The sequence below is a fragment of the Neovison vison genome, chromosome 14 (assembly GCF_020171115.1).
Source record: "Neovison vison isolate M4711 chromosome 14, ASM_NN_V1, whole genome shotgun sequence".
NCBI classification, from domain to species: domain Eukaryota; kingdom Metazoa; phylum Chordata; class Mammalia; order Carnivora; family Mustelidae; genus Neogale; species Neogale vison.
Genome location: NC_058104.1, coordinates 16,715,662 through 16,735,063, shown reverse-complemented (window position 1 = coordinate 16,735,063; position 19,402 = coordinate 16,715,662). Strand labels below are relative to the sequence as shown.

General features: G+C 40.4%; 1 protein-coding gene across 1 annotated transcript in view; it reads left to right on the top strand.

Moving 5' to 3' along the window:
• VKORC1L1 (vitamin K epoxide reductase complex subunit 1 like 1) overlaps positions 1-19,402 on the top strand; it is a 62,981-nt gene that overhangs the window by 38,528 nt on the left and 5,051 nt on the right. Inside the window, exon 2 of the mRNA XM_044233876.1 lies at positions 16,865-16,974. Coding sequence (XP_044089811.1) covers positions 16,865-16,974 — 110 coding nt within the window. The remainder of the gene's footprint in view (positions 1-16,864; positions 16,975-19,402) is intronic.

Below are 19,402 nucleotides of genomic sequence, written 5' to 3'. Positions count from 1 at the left end.
GTCGCGCTCGGAGTCAGGGGCCCTTCCCGGGCTCGGGCTGGGGTTTCGCGCCCATCCCCGCGCCGGCGGCCCCTTGGCAGGTGCTCCGGGGAGATGACTATCCCATGACCCAGAAATTACACGACTGGGTATTTATCCTAAGGATACAAACAGTGATTGGAAGGGGTACATGCATCCTAATGTTTATAGTAGCAGCATCCCAAACAGCCAAATTACAGAAGGAGCCCCGATATCTATTGATAAATGAATGGATAAAGAAGATGTGGGGGGTGTGTGTGTGTGTGTGTGAATACACACACATATACATACAATGGAATATTCACTCACCCATCAAAAAGAATGAACACTTGCTGTTTGCAACCACATGGATGGAACTGGAGGGAATTACACTAAGTGAAATAAGTCAGTCAGAGAAAGACAAATACCATGTGATCTCACTCATATGTAGAATGTAAGAAACAAAGCTCATGAACATAAGGGAAGGAAGAAAATAAGAAAAACAGAAAGGAAGGCAAACCATAAAAGACTCTTAACTATAGGGGACAAACTGAAGGTTGCTGGAAAGGTGGTGGATGGGGGATGGGGTAACTGGGTGACAGGCATTAAGGAGGGCACGGGATGGAATGAGCACTGGGTGTTCTCTCCAACTAGTAAGTCATCGAATTCTACCTCTGAAACTACTAACACACTCTATGTTAACTAACTTCAGTATAAATGAAATCTGACAATAGTATTAAAGTTGCTTAAAGCCTCATAATGGAACGAAAACAGGTCATATTCAAGGGTCAGAGTTGTATTAAATTTTCAAGGACACTGACTTTAAAAATTCTGAGGGGAAGCTATTTTTAATTCATAATTATATACCCGCAAAACTGCCCATCCAGTGAGGGTAGAAGAAAGAGATGTTTAGACTCTCAGTATCTCAGAAGTGTTACCTCCAGTCTGTATTTTCTCAAGGAACCTGTTAGAAGATTGTTTCTCCAAAACCAAGTGGGTCAGCAAGGGGGAAAAGAAGATACTAAATCTAGGAAACAGAATGTTTGGTGTAGAGAAGAGACTGGAAATCAGGAGGGCGGCTGTGCAGCAGGCCCAGACAGCAGCCCGAGGCCAACCGTGGTACGGACTGTATTTCTCCGTGACCTGCTGCAGCCAATGATCCAGTCTGAAAATGATGAAGAATTTATGTAAAATAAATACCAAAAAACCCCACAAAAATGGGTTGAAAGTGCTCACCTCTGAGGAGGGTGACTCCAAGATCAGAGAACTTGGAGGTGTTGTGCTAAGTCTTATAGTAATATCTGGCTTTGAAAAATAAGTATGTATAACTTCAACAAAATTTAGTATCATGAAAAGAAAAAATATTATCAAATTGAGTATACAGGTCTTAACACGAAGTTCCTCAGAAATTTTTATAGTCACAAGTATTTTTTGAACATAGAGCATTACCAGCTACCATGCTAGGCCCAACACAAGTATTTCTCCACTTGTGTGCACTTTCCAGGATCCATTTTTCCTTTTAAGTGGTTATGACCCTTTTGGGTTCTTGAGCTGATGTGAAAAAATAGACCTTTCTTCTTGAAAACATTTAAAGTTTTATTTAACATCTACTGTCCACAGTGGCCTGAGAATGAGGCACTTTCCTGGTACGAGCTGGTCATTTCCACAAAAGAAACTTTGAGAAAGATTTTATAGAACCAAATATTAACTTCTTTATTTCTGTGATTTTTGTGTCCATTGTTACTTAACTTTACCATCTGGATCAATGTACATATTTATATGGTAACTTTTTTCTCCAAAAAGTTCTTACTAAATTGATGCTGTATCATAACCCATGAGTTTAGAACACGAGAAATATATATTACTTCTTCACCTTCGCCCAGGGCATCACCGCCCGTGAACCGGCTGTTTGATCTCACGACAAAGTGATAGGGGAGGACCTTCTAGCCCTTCATCTTTGACTTATCTTGATGTTGGGTTTTTTCTGAAATTTCTGTTGAGGGTGCTTGCTCCTATCACAGGATTGGGTAAAAAATTACCAGAACATGGCAGTTGTTTGGGGCAACAGAAAAAATATATACAGCAAAAAGCTTTATGTGCCAAGAAGTGCAAGCAACCAGCGCCAGTGAGTAGATGAACAAAACATGGTGTGTGCATAAAATGGCATATTAGCCAGCTTTTTATTAAAAAGGGAGGAAATCCTGTCACGTGCCCCGACATATATGAACCTTTCAAGATGCTAAGTGAAAGAAGCCATAAAGAGAGATACCGTATGGTTCTCCTAAAGTAGAGTGGTCAGACACATAGAAACAGAATGAAAGTGTGGTTGCCAGGGACGGGGGCAGAGAGAAAAGCAGAGTTGTTTGATAGTGTTTCGGTTTGCAAGGTGAAGAGGTTCCGGAGATCTGTTTCACAACAATGCAAACATATTCAACATTCCTGACCTGTACACTAAAAAAGGTTAGATTGGTAAATTTTATGTTATGTGGTTTTTTTTAAACCACATTTTTTTAAAAAAAGTTTAGTCTTGAATGCATCTTTGTTCAGGTGGATAAATGCCAAGGAAGGAATCCAGAAGGTCTTATCCACAGATGCTCAGTGCCTTGTTGGAAACTGATCAGTCGAGTAAGTTTGCTACTGGCCCAGCAAGGGATGAGTAAAGGAGTGGGTCAGGAGGCAGGAGGTACTGCTAAAAGGGAGGTCTCTCCATGTGTAAATTTGAGGAATGTAATTCAAATATCTGTGTGTGGGTATATAAAGAAAAATTTTAAATTACTGTTCTTAAATTGTATAATGATAAAAACAGGATAATGGCACACTTACTATAAAATTTAAATACCAAAGAAAAAAGCAAATGATTTCCGATATATAAATAAGCAATTAAAAAAGGAATTTAAACTTGGGAATATATTTTTCTATTTAACTTTGTAAAAGCATGTTTACCATTTGTTCTGTTGTAGCTATTATTAAAAAAGACATTTCAGGGGCGCCTGGGTGGCTCAGTGGGTTAAGCCGCTGCCTTCGGCTCAGGTCATGATCTCAGGGTCCTAGGATCGAGGCCTGCATCGGGCTCTCTGCTCAGCAGGGAGCCTGCTTCCTCCTCTCTCTCTGCCTGCCTCTCTGCCTGCTTGTGATCTCTCTCTGTCAAATAAATAAATAAAACCTTTAAAAAAAAAAAAACATTTCAGCGCTGATGCTGGAGGTATAAGTCGGCATAAAATTGAATACAACTTCTTGCACCATAGTACAGTAATTTTTTTTATAAACATATAATGTATTTTTATCCCCAGGAGTACAGGTCTGTGAATCGCCAGGTTTATACACTTCACAGCACTCACCATAGCACATACCCTCCCCAATGTCCATAACCCCACCCCCCCTCCCTACCCCCCCTTCCCCCAGCAACCCTCAGTTTGTTTTGTGAGATTAAGAGTCACTTATGGTTTGTCTCCCTCCCAATCCCATCTTGTTTCATTTATTCTTCTCCTACCCCCTTAACCCCCCCATGTTGCATCCCCACTTCCTCATATCAGGGAGATCATATGATAGTTGTCTTTCTCCGATTGACTTATTTTGCTAAGCATAATACCCTCTAGTTCCATCCATGTTGTCGCAAATGGCAAGATTTCATTTCTTTTGATGGCTGCATAGTATTCCATTGTGTATATATACCACATCTTCTTTATCCATTCATCTGTTGATGGACATCTAGGCTCTTTCTATAGTTTAGCTATTGTGGACATTGCTGCTATAAACATTCGGGTGCATGTGCCCCTTCGGATCACTACGTTTGTATCTTTAGGGTAAATACCCAGTAGTGCAATTGCTGGGTTATAGGGTAGTTCTATTTTCAACAGTTTGAGGAACCTCCATGCTGTTTTCTAGAGTGGTTGCACCAGCTTGCCTTCCCACCAACAGTATAGGAGGCTCCCCTTTCTTCGCATCCTCGCCAGCATCTGTCATTTCTTGAATTATTAATTTTAGCCATTCTGACTGCTGTGAGGTGGTATCTCATTGTGGTTTTGATTTGTATTTCCCTGACGCCAAGTGATGTGGAGCACTTTTTCATGTGTCTGTTGGCCATCTGGATGTCTTCTTTGCAGAGATGTCTGTTCATGTCCTCTGCCCATTTCTTGATTGGATTATTTGTTCTTTGGGTGTTGAGTTGGATAAGTTCTTTATAGATTTTGGACACTAGCCCTTTATCTGATATGTCGTTTGCAAATATCTTCTCCCATTCTGTCAGTTGTCTTTTGGTTTTGTTAACTGTTTCCTTTGCTGTGCAAAAGCTTTTGATCTTGATGAAATCCCAACAGTGCATTTTTGCCCTTGCTTCTCTTGTTTGGCGATGTTCCTAGGAAGATGTTGCTGCAGCTGAGGTCGAAGAGGTTGCTTCCTATAATACAGTAATTTTTAAGAGGGACATCTGGGTGGCTCAGTAAGCTGAGTGCCTGCCTTTGGCTTGGGTCATGGTCGAAGGGTCCTGGGATCGAGGGCCGTGTCTGGCTCTCTTCTCAGCAGAGCCTGCTTCTCCCACTCCGCCCATTTGTGGTCCCTCTCTCGCTCTGTCAAATGAATAAAATCGTAAAAAACAATAATAATTTTTTTCCAATTTATTTATTTTCAGAAAAGCAGTATTCATTATTTTTTCACCACACCCAGTGCTCCATGCAAGCCGTGCCCTCTATAATACCCACCACCTGGTACCCCAACCTCCCACCCCCCCCCCGCCAAAAACAACAATAATTTTTAAGATGCTTATGCTACTTAAGTCACTTCTTTCTTTTTAGTTTATGTTCTGGAAATAATGTAACATACAGACCAACGCTTTGCATGATGTATCTGTTTAATGTTGTATAATCGTGAGGAGTAGAAATAGCCTGATGTTCACCAGCAGTGATCTCCACCATTAATTACAGTATATCCATAAAATATCAAACCAAATGTTTAAGATCAAATGTAAAATGTTTTAATAAAGCATGCCAGTGTTTGTGGAAGAAAAAGAAAGCTTTATATAAAGGCATGCTATATCAAAACCACTGGGCCTAGAAGATACAATGCTAGAGAGCAGAATGTTTTGTGTATACATATCTACTTATATTTTTTGACATTAAGCCACCAGGTAATTTTTCCATTTTCTTTCTTTTTAATTTAAATTCAGTTAACCAACATATGGTACGTCATTAGTTTCAGATGTAGAGTTCATCTAATCATCAGTTGCATAGAACACCCAGTGTTCATCACATCACATGCCCTCCTTAATGACCGTCACCAGTTACCCCATCCCCCACCCACCTCCCCTCCAATAACCCTCAATTTCCTAGAGCTGAGTCTCTCATGGTTTGTCACCCTAATTCCTTCCCATTTAGTTTTCCTCCCTTCCCTTATGATCCTCTGCACTGTTTCTTATATTCCACATATGAGTGAAATCATATGGTAATTATCTTTCTCTAATTGACTGACTTCACTCCGCGCAATATCCTCCATTTCCATCCACATTGATGTAAATGGTAGGACTTCATCCTTTTTTTTTTAAGATTTTATGTATTTATTTGACAAACAGAGATCACAAGTAGGCAGAGAGGCAGGCAGAGAGAGAGGGAGAAGCAGGATCCCCGCTGAGCAGAGAGTCCGATGTGGGGCTCGATCCCAGGACCCTGGGATCATGACCTGAGCCGAAGGCAGAGGCTTTAACCCACTGAGCCACCCGGGCGCCCCGACTTCATCCTTTTGATGGCTGAGTAGTATTCTGCTGTGTGTGCGTGTGTGTGCGCGCACGTGCTATCTTCTTTATCCATTCATTTGTTGAGGGACATCTGAAGCCACTATAGAATTATTCTTAACACACTTATTTCCCACAGCAGTACCATGAATTGAGTACCTAATCATCTCCATTTTACAAAGGAGGGGCTTCAGAGTCCAAGGTTAAGTGACTTACCCAAAGTCACACAGCCTGTTAATGACAGAATCAAGTTTGTCTGACTCCAGAGCCCACACTCCCAGCACGGGGGCTTTGGGTTATCTGACAGGAAGCTGGTCCACAGTGGGTAGACCTTTCCTTTGTAGAAATTACATCCTTAGTATTTTTCTTGAATGTATCAAACTTTTTGTCATATCTGGTGCCTAACGCATCCAAAATCTTTTGGAAACCAACTGAATTTTTATTTCTGTTTGTTCCCGCTTATTTAGATTGGTTTGTTTGTTTTCAATAAAATGGACTTCTCTGATGTTTTAGAACCATCAAACACAATGCAATTTTAAAGATTTTTATTTATTTATTTGACAGAGATCACAAGTAGGCAGAGAGGCAGGCAGAGAGAGGGGGAAAACAGGCTCCCCGCTGAGCAGAGAGCCCAACTCGGAGCTCGATCCCAGGACCCTGGGGTCATGACCCGAGCCGAAGGCAGAGGCTCACAATGCAGTTTTAAATGTTTGAATAGATTTTTTATGCCAGTAGGCCATTACAAAAATGCTCATACAACCTAAAATGAGAAAATTATTGAGGCGCCAGCGTGGCTCAGTCAGTTAAGTGTCTGACTCTTGATTTTGGCTCAGGTCATGATCTCAGGGCCCTGAGATTGTGCACCTGTTGGCCTCCCTGCTCAACAGGGAGTCGAATCGTCTCCCACTCCCTCTGCGCCCCCCAGCTTGCATGAGTGCTCTCTCCACCTCTCTTTCAAGTCAGTCAATCTTTAAAAAAATTTTTTTAATAGAATTAGAGAATTACAGGCAAAATATATTTTATGGATATTCCTTTCACTTACACATGAATTTAAATCTAAGAAAGAAAAGGAAAAAATTGTTCATAAGCAAGTAGTCAGAGATCATAAATATTTTTTTTAAGATTTTATTTATTTATTTGACAGATAGAGATCACAAGTAGGCAGAGAGTCAGGCAGAGGGAGAGAGGGAGAAGCAGGCTCCCCACTGAGCAGAGAGCCGGATGTGAGGCTCGATCCCAGGACCCTGGGATCATGACCTGAGCTGAAGGCAGAGGCTTTAACCCACTGAGCCACCCAGGTGCCCCCATAAATATTTTTAAGTGAAAGGAATATGTATAAGTGGTATGTACAAGCCAGCATCTCAACAGATTCTCCCCCAGAGTAAGGAATATCAGGGAGACTCATACTGTTAATTTAGTTCCTTTCTTATTAATTTTGTTTTCCTGAATGTTTTAGTCATTATATTAGGGTCTTGTATTTATTCCACGAGGAAAGAAATTGCAGTAAAATTTAAATCTGGTTGAGTGGGAGAGAGTGAAGTTGGAATGACATTAAAGTTTGTCATCAATTTAAATGTGATTAATGAACTTGATATAGCATCTTTTTTGGCTGCTGTCATAAAAGTAGTATTTGGTCATTAAAGAAAATTTACAAAATACAACAAAGTAGAAGGGGGAATAAAGTACCCTTATTAAACTCGAAAGAAACTGTTGATATTTGTGGTATTTATTTTCTTCCTGAAAATAATTTGTTCTTTTTCTTTTCTTTTCTTTTTAAGATTTTATTTATTTATTTGTCAGACAGACACAGAGAGAGCACAGGCAGGGGGAGCAGCAGGCAGAGGGAGCAGCAGGCTCCCCACTGAGCAAGGAGCCCCATACGGGACTCGATCCTAACACCCTGGGATCGTGACCTGAGCCGAAGGCGGACACTTAACCAACTGGACCACCCAGGCGCCCCCACAAATCTTCTTTTTAACTGAGGTGAAATCTGTTTAAAATCAACCATTTTAAAGTGTACGTTCAGCCCATTCAGTACACTTGCAGTGCTGTGCAGCGGTCACCTCTATCCGGTTCCAAAGCATTTTCTGTTCTTTTTTTTTTTTTTTTTTTTAAGAGAGCATGAGTTGGGGGAAGGGTGGAGGAAGAGGAAGAGAAGCCGACTCCCCACTGGGTGTGGAGCCAGACACAGGGCTCAATCCCAGAACCCTGAGATCATGACTTGAGCCTAAATCAAGAGTCAGACACTTAACTGACTCAGCCACCCAGGTGCCCCTTGAAGCATTTTCATCACCCGCAAGGGAGATACTGGATGCATTAAGCTGTCACTCCTCACTGCTCCCTCCCTAACCCCTGGCAACCACTAGCCTATTTTCTGTCTCTGTGGCTTTGCCTATTCTAGATTGATACAATATGTGACCTTTTGTGTTTGGCTTATTCCACTGAGCACAGTGTTTTTGAGGTTCAGCCACATTATAGCACGTGTCGTGCTTCATTCCTTTTTACCAATGAGTAATGTTCCACTGTAGGCACATGCCATGTTTTGTTTGCCGTCAGTTGATGGACATTGAATTGTCTCCACCTTTCGGCCGTTGGGACTAATGCTGCTTTGAACAAGTACTTGTACTTGCTTGAATACCTGTTTTCAGATCTTTGGAATCTGTACTTAGGAGTGGAATTGCTAGCTTGTATGGTAGTTCTGTGTTTAACTTTTTGAGGGACCGCCAAATTGCTTTCCACAGGGGCTGCATCGTTTTACCCACCAGCAATGTACAAGGATTCCAAAATCTCCATATCCTTACCACCATTTATTATTTTACTTTTTTCTAATGTTATGGCCATGAAATCTTTTAAAAATACAATGTACTAAAATGCACGTTATTTAATTATTTTTTTAAGTTCCTCCTACTTTACTGCACCCCAATTTTTAAAAATTTTGTCTGAACTGTGATGTATTTTACTGGAAAATTGGTTGAAAGAATGATTTTCAAACAACTTGATTTCAGGACTCCCTTATACTTTAATAGTTATTGAGAACCCCAAGTTTGTATTTGTGTGTGTTACATCTTTGGTATTTACTGTACTAGAAATTAAAAACTACAAAATTACTTATGTTATTTAAATCATTCACTTAAAAGTAATAGTAAACCCCATTATATGTTAACAAAATAGTTTTATAAAAAGTAGCTTTCCCCAAACAAGCACACGTGCACACACATACAGTAGTGAATTGAACGGCATTGTTTCTCTTGCCACAGATCTCTTTAATGTCTGTTGAATTGAAGACGGTTGGGTTCTCATATCAACCCTTGCATTTCAGTCTGTTGCATTATTACATGTCACACCTGTAGCCTTTGGAAAACTTCCTTAGACACTTAGGAGGGAATGGGTGGAAGAGGCAAATAATGTCTTAGATTTATCCTCAGCGACCTATGAGAGTTAGAAAACTATTGACTCGTATTTGTTGTTTCTGGCAAAAATAGGAGTGTTTAGAAACTTTTGAGTGATTTCTCATTCATACCATAGGAAAGTGGTGCTTGTTGTTTATGCCCCCAAATACAAAATATTCAAGGATGTCATTATTTGGGTCAAAAATGAACCTTTCTTAGAATCAAAGATGAAAGAAATTCTCCTCTGCATAATCATTTCATTAATGTCTGAAGCAAAATGAACATCTATATAAATAGTACTTTAAGAAAATATTTCCTTACATCATCCATTCATGATATAAACTCTCAACAAAGTAGGTCTAGAGGGAACATACCTCAGTGAAGTAGAAGCCATCTCTGAAAAGCCCACAGCTATTATCAGCCTCAGTGGAGAAAAACTTGAGGCTTTGCGATCAGGAACACGACAGGGATGTCCACTAGCACCACCTTTTCAGCATAGTGCTGGAAGTCCCAGCAATCAGACAAGAAAAAGGAAAAAAAAAGGCATCCGTTATCAGAAAGGAAGAGGTAAAACTTCCACTATTTGCAGATGACATGATACTATATAGAGAAAACCTGAAAAATTCCAACAAAATATGCTAGAAATGATACACAAATTCAGTAAAGTTGCAGGATACAAAATCAATGTACACAAAGCTGTCACATTTCTATACACCAATAATGAAGCAGCAGAAAGAGAAATGAAAGAATCAGTCCCATTTACAGTTGCACCAAAAATAAGATACATAGGAATAAACCTAACCAAAGAGGTGAATGACCTGTACTTTGAAAACTGTAAAACACTGATGAAAGAAATGAAAGAGGACACAAAGAGATGGAAATACATTCAATGCTTATGGACTGGAAGACTAAATATTGTTACAATGTCTATACTACCCAAAGCATTCTACAGATTTAATGCAGTCCCTGTCAAGATACCCAGAAATAGAACAGACAATCCTAGGGGCGCCTGGGAGGCTCAGTCAGTTTAGCATCCCAGTGCTTGGTTTCAGCTCAGGTCGTGATCTCAAGGTCGTGAAATTGAGCTCCACATTGGGCTCCACGCTCAGCAGGGAATCTGGGATTCTTTGTCCCTTTCCCCCCTTTCCCCCACTTCCCTACTCGTGCTCTCTCTCAAGTAAAAAATCTTTTTTTAAAAAATCCTAAAATTTGTATGGAACCACAAAAGACCCCAAATAGATAAAGCAATCTTGAAAAAGAAAAAACAGGAGCTATCACAATTCCAGACTTCAAGTTATAATATGAAGCTGTAGTAACCAAAACAGTATGGTACTAGATTAGACACACAGATCAACAGAACAGAATAGAAAACCCAGAAATAAACCCACAATTACACGGGTCAGTTTTTGACAAAGGAAAAAAGAACATAAAATGGGGAAAAGTTTCCTCAACAAATGGTGTTGGGAAAACTGGACAGCTACCTGCAAAAGAATGAAACTGGACCACTTTGTTTTTCATTTTTTTTCCCCCAAGATTTTATTTATTTATTTGCAGAGAGAGACCTAGCGAGAGAGGGAACACAAGCAGGGGGAGTGGGAGAGGGAGAAGCAGGCTTCCCCCTGAGCAGGGAGCCTGATGTGGTTCTTGATCCCAGGACACTGGGATCATGACCTGAGCCAAAGGCAGACGCTTAAAAATTGAGCCACCCAGGCGCCCCAAAACTGGACCACTTTCTAACACCTACATTAATAAAAATCAGTTAAAAATGGTTAAAGACCCAAATGTAAGACCTGAAACCATAACCTTAGAAGAGACCACAGGTAGTAATTTCTCTGACATTAGCTGTAGCAACATTTTTCTACATTATGTCTCCTGGGGCAAGGGAAATAAAAGCAAAAAATGAACTATTTGGCCTTCATGCAAATAAAAAGCAAAGCAGTCAACAAAACTAAAAGACAACCTACAGAAGGAGAGAAGATATTGCCAATTATGTATCCCAAGAATGCTTGGTGTCCAGAATGGATAATGAACTTGTAAAATTCAACAGTCACGGAACAAATAATCCAAGTGAAAACTGGGCGGAAGACATTTCTCCAAAGAAGGCATTCAGATGGCAAACAGTCACAGAGAGGATGCTCAACATCAGGACTCATCAGGGAGATGCAAATCAGAACTACAATGAGACCTGTCAGAACGGCTAAAACAAACAACACGAGAAACAACTTTTGGTGAGGATGCGGGGAAAAGGGAACCCTCTTGCACTGCTGCTGGGAATGCAAACTGGTGTAGCCTCTGTGGAAAACAGTATGGAGGTTCCTCGAAAAGTTAAAAATAGAGCTACCCTGGGGCCCCTCCGTGTCTCACTAGGTTGAGCATCCGACTCTTGGTTTCAGCTCAGGTTATGATCCTGGGGTCGTGGGATCCAGCCCTGCACCTGGCTCTGCACTCAGCACACAGTCTGCTTCCTCTGCTCCTTCCCCCACTCACGAAAGTGCACACTCTTTAAAAACAAATCTTAAAAATCTTTATGTTTAAAAAGATTTTATTTATTTTGAGCAGAGGGAAGGACAGAGGGAGAAACAGTCTCCCGGCTGAGCATGGGCCTCGACATGGGGCTCAATCCCAGGACCCCAGGATCATGACCTGAGCCGAAGGCAGATACGTAACTGAGCCACCTAGCACCCCTAAAAATCTTAAAAAAAAAAAAAAAGTACTATTCTGTGATCCAGCAATCACACTACTGGGTATTTAGCCAAAGACTATGAAAACACAGGGTCCGGGTGGCTCAGTCAGTTAAGTGTCTGCCTTCGGCTCAGGTCATGATCTCAGAGGCCTGGGATTGGGCCCCACATCAGGTTCCCTGCTCACCAGGGAGCCTGCTTCTCCCTCTCTCTCAGTCAAATAAATTCTTTTTAAAAAAAGAACACAAAACACTAATTTAAAGGGATACATGCACCTCAATGTTTATAAGAGCATTATTTTACAATAACCAAATTATGGAAATAGCCCAAACCATACATGACTAGATAAAGAAGACGTGGTATATATATACAATGGACTATTGCTCAGCCATAAAAAAGAATGAAATTTTGCCATTTATAACAACATGGATGGAACTAGAGAGTACAGTCTCAGCAGAATAAGTCAGAGAAAGACAAATACCATATGATTTCTCTCATACATGGAATTTAAGAAGCAAAACATATGGGCAAAAGGGAGAAAGAGGGAGAAAAACAAATCAAGACCCAGACTCTTAATTATAAGGAGCAAACTGATGGTTACCGGAGGGGAGGTGGGTGAGTGAAGTGTAGGAGTAAAGAGTGTGCTTATGTGAGCACTGAGTGATGTACAGAATTGTCGATCCCTGTATTGTCCACCAGAAACCAGTATCCCACTGTATGTTAACTATACTGGAATTTAAAACAAACAAACAAAAAAAAAAAAACTTTAAAAAATGACCAACAAAAATCATCATTAAAAATTTTTTTCTTTTGGCTCAATTGGTTAATATCCCATTCCTTCCATAAATTACTTGGGGCAGCTCTGGGATAAGTAATATAATAGAATTGTGAGTATAGACAGAACAAGGAAAAAATGGTTAGAAACTAAGATAGAGCCAGGAATAAAGTTAGTGTATAAAATATGTTTCATATAGTATAGCTTTTAGAAGTAGGGGAAAACTACAGTATTTTCAAATGTCCCATCTTGAAAAAAAATTCACTAAGGTTTTTAAATTACAGCACCCTTAGGAGTTTTAAAGTATAGTGTCATTTATGAAAATCTGTTTTTCGTCCCCTTTCCAAGGAAGATAATCTTACGTAAATCCAGTCTACCTCACTTGTGACTTGGCTTGGTGACAGTTTTAACATCAAGTTTATCAAGGTTTATTAAATGTTATTACTTATATTCACTGAGGAATTAAGTGATTGTTCTGTGCGGTTGTAAACGTTAGGATGGTAATTGTATTTTATAACTTTGAATGTGACCTAAGGAAAATAGTGCCGTGATCCAGGAGACCCAAGATGTAACTTGGGTTTTGAAGTTGGGTTCCTTACTGGAAGCCTCGCTATCCCAGTATTTGATGCTAAAGGTGAAGAAGAGTGTGGGTTCATGAGGATCTAACAATGTACTTGGGGAGATGGGAGCACTCATGGTTTTGGAGTGTTCATTCATTCGATGTTTAGGAAAGGTACTTAAATTGTCCTTTCACACCAGTGGGTAAGTATTCCAGAATTAGTCCACCAGGACAATTCAGGTGTTCCACTCATCAGAATTACAGAAGAGTTAATATTTGTGCATTAAATGTATGTAAATTTTGCCTTAAAGAGTAACAAATTGATCTTCGAGTGGTAAGTTGGGTAGACGTGGAAATGAAACAGGGAAGGTGCGGTTTCGGTTTCGCAGCTGGGCGACAGCTGCATGAGGTTATTACACTGTTCTGTTAACTTTGTGTATATACATTTAAAGCTCTCCACAGTGGTGGTGTTTGTTTGTTTTGGGGCAGCAAAGCAAGGTTTAGTGAGCAGTAGCCAAGTGATAATACAAAGCTCCCAAGGAGGGAGGGGACCCAAAGGGTTACCCCACAATGTTTTGTTTTGTTAAAGATTTTATTTATTTGACAGAGTGAGAGAGATCACAAGTAGGCAGAGAGGCAGGCAGAGGGGGAAGCAGGCCCCCACATCAGCAGACAGCCCGACTTGGGGCCGATCCCAGAACCCCAAGATCATGACCCGAGCTGAAGGCAGAGGTTCAACTCACTGAGCCACCCAGGTGCTCCCACAGTGTTTTTTTAAAGTGACATTCTAGTCTACCATATTAGAAAAACATAAGATAGTAGAATTTAGAAATCACCCCTGAAACTAATAATACACTATATGTTAACTAAATTGAATTAAAATTTTAAAAAAATTCAAAAATCAAGAAATAGCCACGTAAGCATATTATTTAAAAATGTGGAATTAGGGGCGCCTGGGTGGCTCAGTGGGTTAAGCCGCTGCCTTCGGCTCAGGTCATGATCTCAGGGTCCTGGGATCGAGTCCCACATGGGGCTCTCTGCTCAGCAGGGAGCCTGCTTCCTCCTGTCTCTCTCTGTCTGCCTCTCTGCCTACTTGTGATCTCTGTCTGTCAAATAAATAAATAAAATCTTTAAAAAAAAAAAATGTGGAATTAATGGGCGCCTGGGTGACTCAGGTTAAGTGTCTGTCTTCGGCTCAGGTCATGATCCCAGGGTCCTGGGATTGAGCCCCGCATCAGGCTCCCTGCTAAGCGAGGAGTCTGCTTCTCCCTCTCCATCTACCCCTCTCCTCCTGGTTGTGCTTTCTTTCTCTTGCTCTCTCTCTCAAATAACAAATAAAATCTTTTAAAAATGTGGAATTAAATAGGGAAAAAGGTTTAAAGAGCATAGTGGTTGTCTCTGGGGAGTCAGAACTGTGTGTAGAGAGGGCGGGAGCATGGGAAGTCTATTTTGTAAGACTTTCGGTATTATTTGATTTTTAAACCGTATGCATGTATTACTTTGATAAAATGATATATTCTGTGGGTTTCTGCATTGTTTTCAAGGAAAATACCAACATGATCCTGTGTAAATAATTAGACACAGACCAGTGCTTGGAATATATAAAAATTCTGTTTGCCCGTGATGATTTGGGCGGCATGCTGAATTATTTCCATTGCCAAAGGTGGTGATTTACATTTGAATTACTACTTCAGATGGGCAGAGCTGAGAAGTCTGATTGCATAGTTTCTTCCTGTTGCTTGGGCCCTCCTGTGTTTGTTTCTTACACAATAGTTAAGAGTGATCATAAATAAGCTTGTATTAGTCTCCTATTTAAAAGCCACCGAATGTCTTCCCATTGCGATTAGAATAGAATTCGGACTCTTTATCATGGCCTGCAAAAGGCCATAAATGCTGTAAATGATTGGGTGCCTCATTCTCTCGCCGCTCTTCCCTCATCACTGTCAGCCTTGAGGCCTTCTCGCACACTTCTTGGACACGAACAGCTCTTCCCTGCCACAAGGCCTCTGCACTTGCCATTCCTCAAGAGACTGGCTGCCTTTCATCGTACAGGATCTAGTTCAAAACGTGGTTCCTGAAAAAGGCCGTCCCCGATCGTCTACCAGAGTAGCTCCCTCCACCCCTTCCCTTCCAGAGTGAGGTCCTCCGCCAGAAGCACGAGCTGGGAGCATTGGGTTTGGTTTGGAAACGCAGTCTTGGTCCTACCACAGACCTGCTAAAAGAAAACCTGGATTTTAATGAGACCCCAAGATGATTGTGTGCGTTTCTAAATTTTTAGAATTACCAGTTCTGGTCTGGAATGACTCTGCCCTCACTTTTCCTGCAGGTCTGTTAGTAGTTTCATCCGTTTCTGAAGGAGACTTTGTCACGTGTTTCTGTGCTCACTGCTTCTCCTCCCCAAATGGAATCAAAGCCCCACAAGGGAATCACCTTCTCCGACTTGTTCACTCCGGTACCCCAGCACCTGGCCCGTGACCTGCACCTAGAATGCGCACCAGAATGTGCAGGTGGATGACTCTGGATGATAAAAATCCTCAGGGCTCTCACTTGCTTGTAAAATCAGGGTCGCTCTTCCCTCCCAATATCATTATGAAGGGGTTTCACCCTTTCTTGGACACTATTAAGCTCGTGTGACAAATAAAGAATTACTTACTTTTCCTTGTTTTCAGGTAGTTTGTATTCCAAAGCAAAGTTCAGGTTTCATTCAGTGCTTTGCTACGGACTTGAAACCATGACTGCTGTTTTCTTTCTTATTTTCGAAAAGCTTTCTCGTTCAGAGTTAAAGTTATCTTCAAAGGTTTTCATCCAAAGTAAATGTTAGTTTGATATTTGAGTCAAATTTTATTAAATCAGAAATAATCTTTCTTAAAAACAGGAAAATATGATTCTGAAAATATTAAGTGTGAAATTTGAAGTTAAACTGCAGATAAAAAGTGACAGAGCAAATTGTGTATCAGGTTTTTTAGTCTTGAGGTATGATTCTAGAAAGGACCCGTAGTTTCTGATACTGTTCTGTGTTTACAAATATGTTCCTAAGATATGTTTCCTGTTGCATAGCCTGGTGAAATTTGTTAGGAAGCAACATTCGGTCCTCATACTTTGTGATTTTATTTATTCATTTATTTATTTACTTATTTGTGGGCAGAGAATTCCAAGCAGACTCTGTGCTGAGTGTGGAGCCCGATGCAGGGCTTGATCCCACGACCCAGATCATGACCTGAGCCAAAACCAAGAGTCGTATGCTTAACCGACTCAGCCATCCAGGTGCCCCTGCGCGCCACATACTTTGAATGAAGAAATAAGGAAACTTAAGTCAGCAGCTTTCATTTGAGGGAGATTTTGCCCCCCTGCCTCTGGGGACATCTGGCAATGGCTGGAGACATTTCGCTTGTCCACCTGGTGGGAGAATACTACTGGCACCTCGTGGGGAGAGCCCCGGGATGCTGCTGCTAACACCCAGTAATGCACTGAACAGCCCCCACGTGCAAAGAGTTCTTCAGCCCAAAATGTCAGTGGTGCTGCTGCGAAGGGACTGGCTTAAATTGATGGAGCCCTTCCTCTGCAAGTACTAATGCCATCCGAAAAAACACACTTCCATCCTACCTTTTGGATAAGAGAATATGTAGAAATAGGCAACTTAGAGATTCAGATGGGTATATCGGCATGGCATTCTCAGACAATTTTACATTTTTTAAAATAGGAAGACTCAAAATGGGGTTACTGGTTTTCCTTATTTTACAGATGGGGTCGAGGATTTGGTCTTTTGGGTTCCATTTTTGGAAAGGATGGTGTATTAAACCAGCCAAACAGTGTCTTTGGACTTATATTTTATATACTACAGTTATTACTTGGTAAGTATTTATACAGCAATACAAAAATAAGTTTGTTTTGTTATATTCCCTTTAGTACTTTGTGTCTTTGCCCTGAAATGTCTTTATATTACATAAAAGCATGTTAATGATAGAACCGCTAGTTTGCAGCACACTTTTCTGCTGTGAAAATTTGGTTCACTGAGACTTTGATGATGCTAACGCTGAATTTGGTATCTGTTGGTCTTTAATCAAGGACAGCAGCATCCCATAATGTCCGGAAAAACCATCCTCATTTAGGGAACTTACTCTTCCAGTCTCCCCCAGAAACTTGTTTATTAGTTGATATACTGTGCAGATTCCTGAAACATGTCACACCCCGAGAGAGCATTACTGCAAGCACTAGACGTAACTCATCACCTTTACACACCTGCTGTGTCCATTGTCTTCTGCTCTTTCCACTTCACTCTATGTGAACTCTGCCATGCTGTATCCTCTCTGGTGTTTGTTATTGTTGACATCAAGGTTTCAAGTTTCTTGTGTTCTAAATAACACTGTGCTGATCAACTTTGTTTAAAGTGCCCCTCACACACACCTCCCTGTTTGAATTAGTTCTGCAAAATAAATTTCCAAACCTTGGGCGAATGAGCCAAAACACACAAAGTATTTAATGGACTTTAATACGTATTACCAAACCACTTTTCCCTCAATTGTCTGTCTTCATCCATCTCCATTTTTTACAAGTGCTTTCTATAAAATTTCTAATTTAATAGTTGCAAATCCCCATCATTTTATTTTAATTTTTCTGGCATTGTCACTTTTGTTGTTGGGGTTCTGATAATAGTCTGTTTTCATATTTGTTACATTTTATCTATTCTTTGTCCTTTTTGTGCTAGTTTGGTGAATTTTGATTGTACAGTGTTTTATACTTTCAGAGTTAAATCCAGCCAATTTTGACCTTTGGTTTCCATCGTTAATATTTTACCCCATTACCTGCTACGTCTGCAGTGCTCTCCTGCCTAGTTGAGGTTGATTTCTTATGAGGGAAATTGTGAATCTAAATTTTTCTGAATACTTCTATCAGGTTTACCCAGTTCCATATCCTATAGAAATATAAAAATATGCACAAGGATATTCATAGCAGTATAAAATAGCAAAAGACTGGAAGTAGCTTAGCAAAATGTAATGGTTGAATAAATTAGGTTACACCTGTACTAGAAAATACTATGTAGCCATTAAAGGAAAAAGTAGGTCTTACATGAATATTCTGGAAAGATCAAGACATAGTTTGGTGAAATAAGCAAATTGTAGTATAACAGATATGAGAGAAGTTCTATGTTTATATATATGCATAGGAATGCATATAAAAAGGGTCAGTGGTTGGGGGCCCGGATGAGACTTTTATTTTTTATTCCATTTATTTGTTCATTTGGATTTCTAAAGAAGAATATAACGTATAGGCCAAAATTAAAATAGCATAAGAAACACTTTTGACTTTGTTAATTTTTGGAGATAGAGATGGAACAAATTTCCATTTGTCATATTTAATTTCTGAATTTCCTTATATATATGTTTTTTAAATCGTGTGTATCCTATGTGTTTTTTTCTGTTCGCATTCTGTGTGTTCACATGAAGCATTTATAATGTCAGGCACACGGAAGGCAGACGCGGACCCCTCCAACACGATTTTCCAGAGCACGTCATTTTCACTCCCTTCTTCTAAGTTGTTTGAGATACAGCATTTTCAACCTAATTTTTCATAGGTAATACTTCCACGAGTCCAAAAGTACAAACATGTAAAATGCCATCCGGTGAAAAGCCTGCCCTTGACCGTTGCCCCCTCTGCCCACTTCGTAGCCTTTCAAACCCCAGCTGGCAGCTGCGTGTTGTTGCTGTACTTCCTTTAGGCTTGTGCAAGAAGACACAAACCTGTCATCTCCATTTTCTCCTCTCTCAAATGTAAAAGATGCTGTACATAATGTTCTACATACTCCTTTTTCTTTTCTGCTCCACTAATCCATCGTGGTGGTATTTCCACACCAATCCATGAGTGTCTTTACTCTTCTTCCCAGCTGCAGAATGTTCCACTCCTTGATGGGACCTTCATTATTTAGAGGCACAGCCCGTTGTAAATTCCACTGAATTGTATCCCAAGCCACCAGCTACATCACATCAGGACAGGTTGGGTACAAAATGGTATTTAACTAATAGCCATTGTTTATGGAGCATTCGAAGTGCTTTATACCTTTTAGCTCATTCATTCGGTCATTGGTTCATTCATTCATCAAGTAAGCTCTAGGCCCAATGTGGGGCTTGAGCTCCGGACCTTGAGATCAAGAGTCCCACGCTTTACTGGCTGAGCAGCTGGGCGCCCGCCCAATAGCTCTTTTAATTCATACATCGGTATTAGGAGGTGAGAAAGTAAGTAACTTGTCCCTCATGTTGAAACCAACTCTCTTGGTAAAATTAA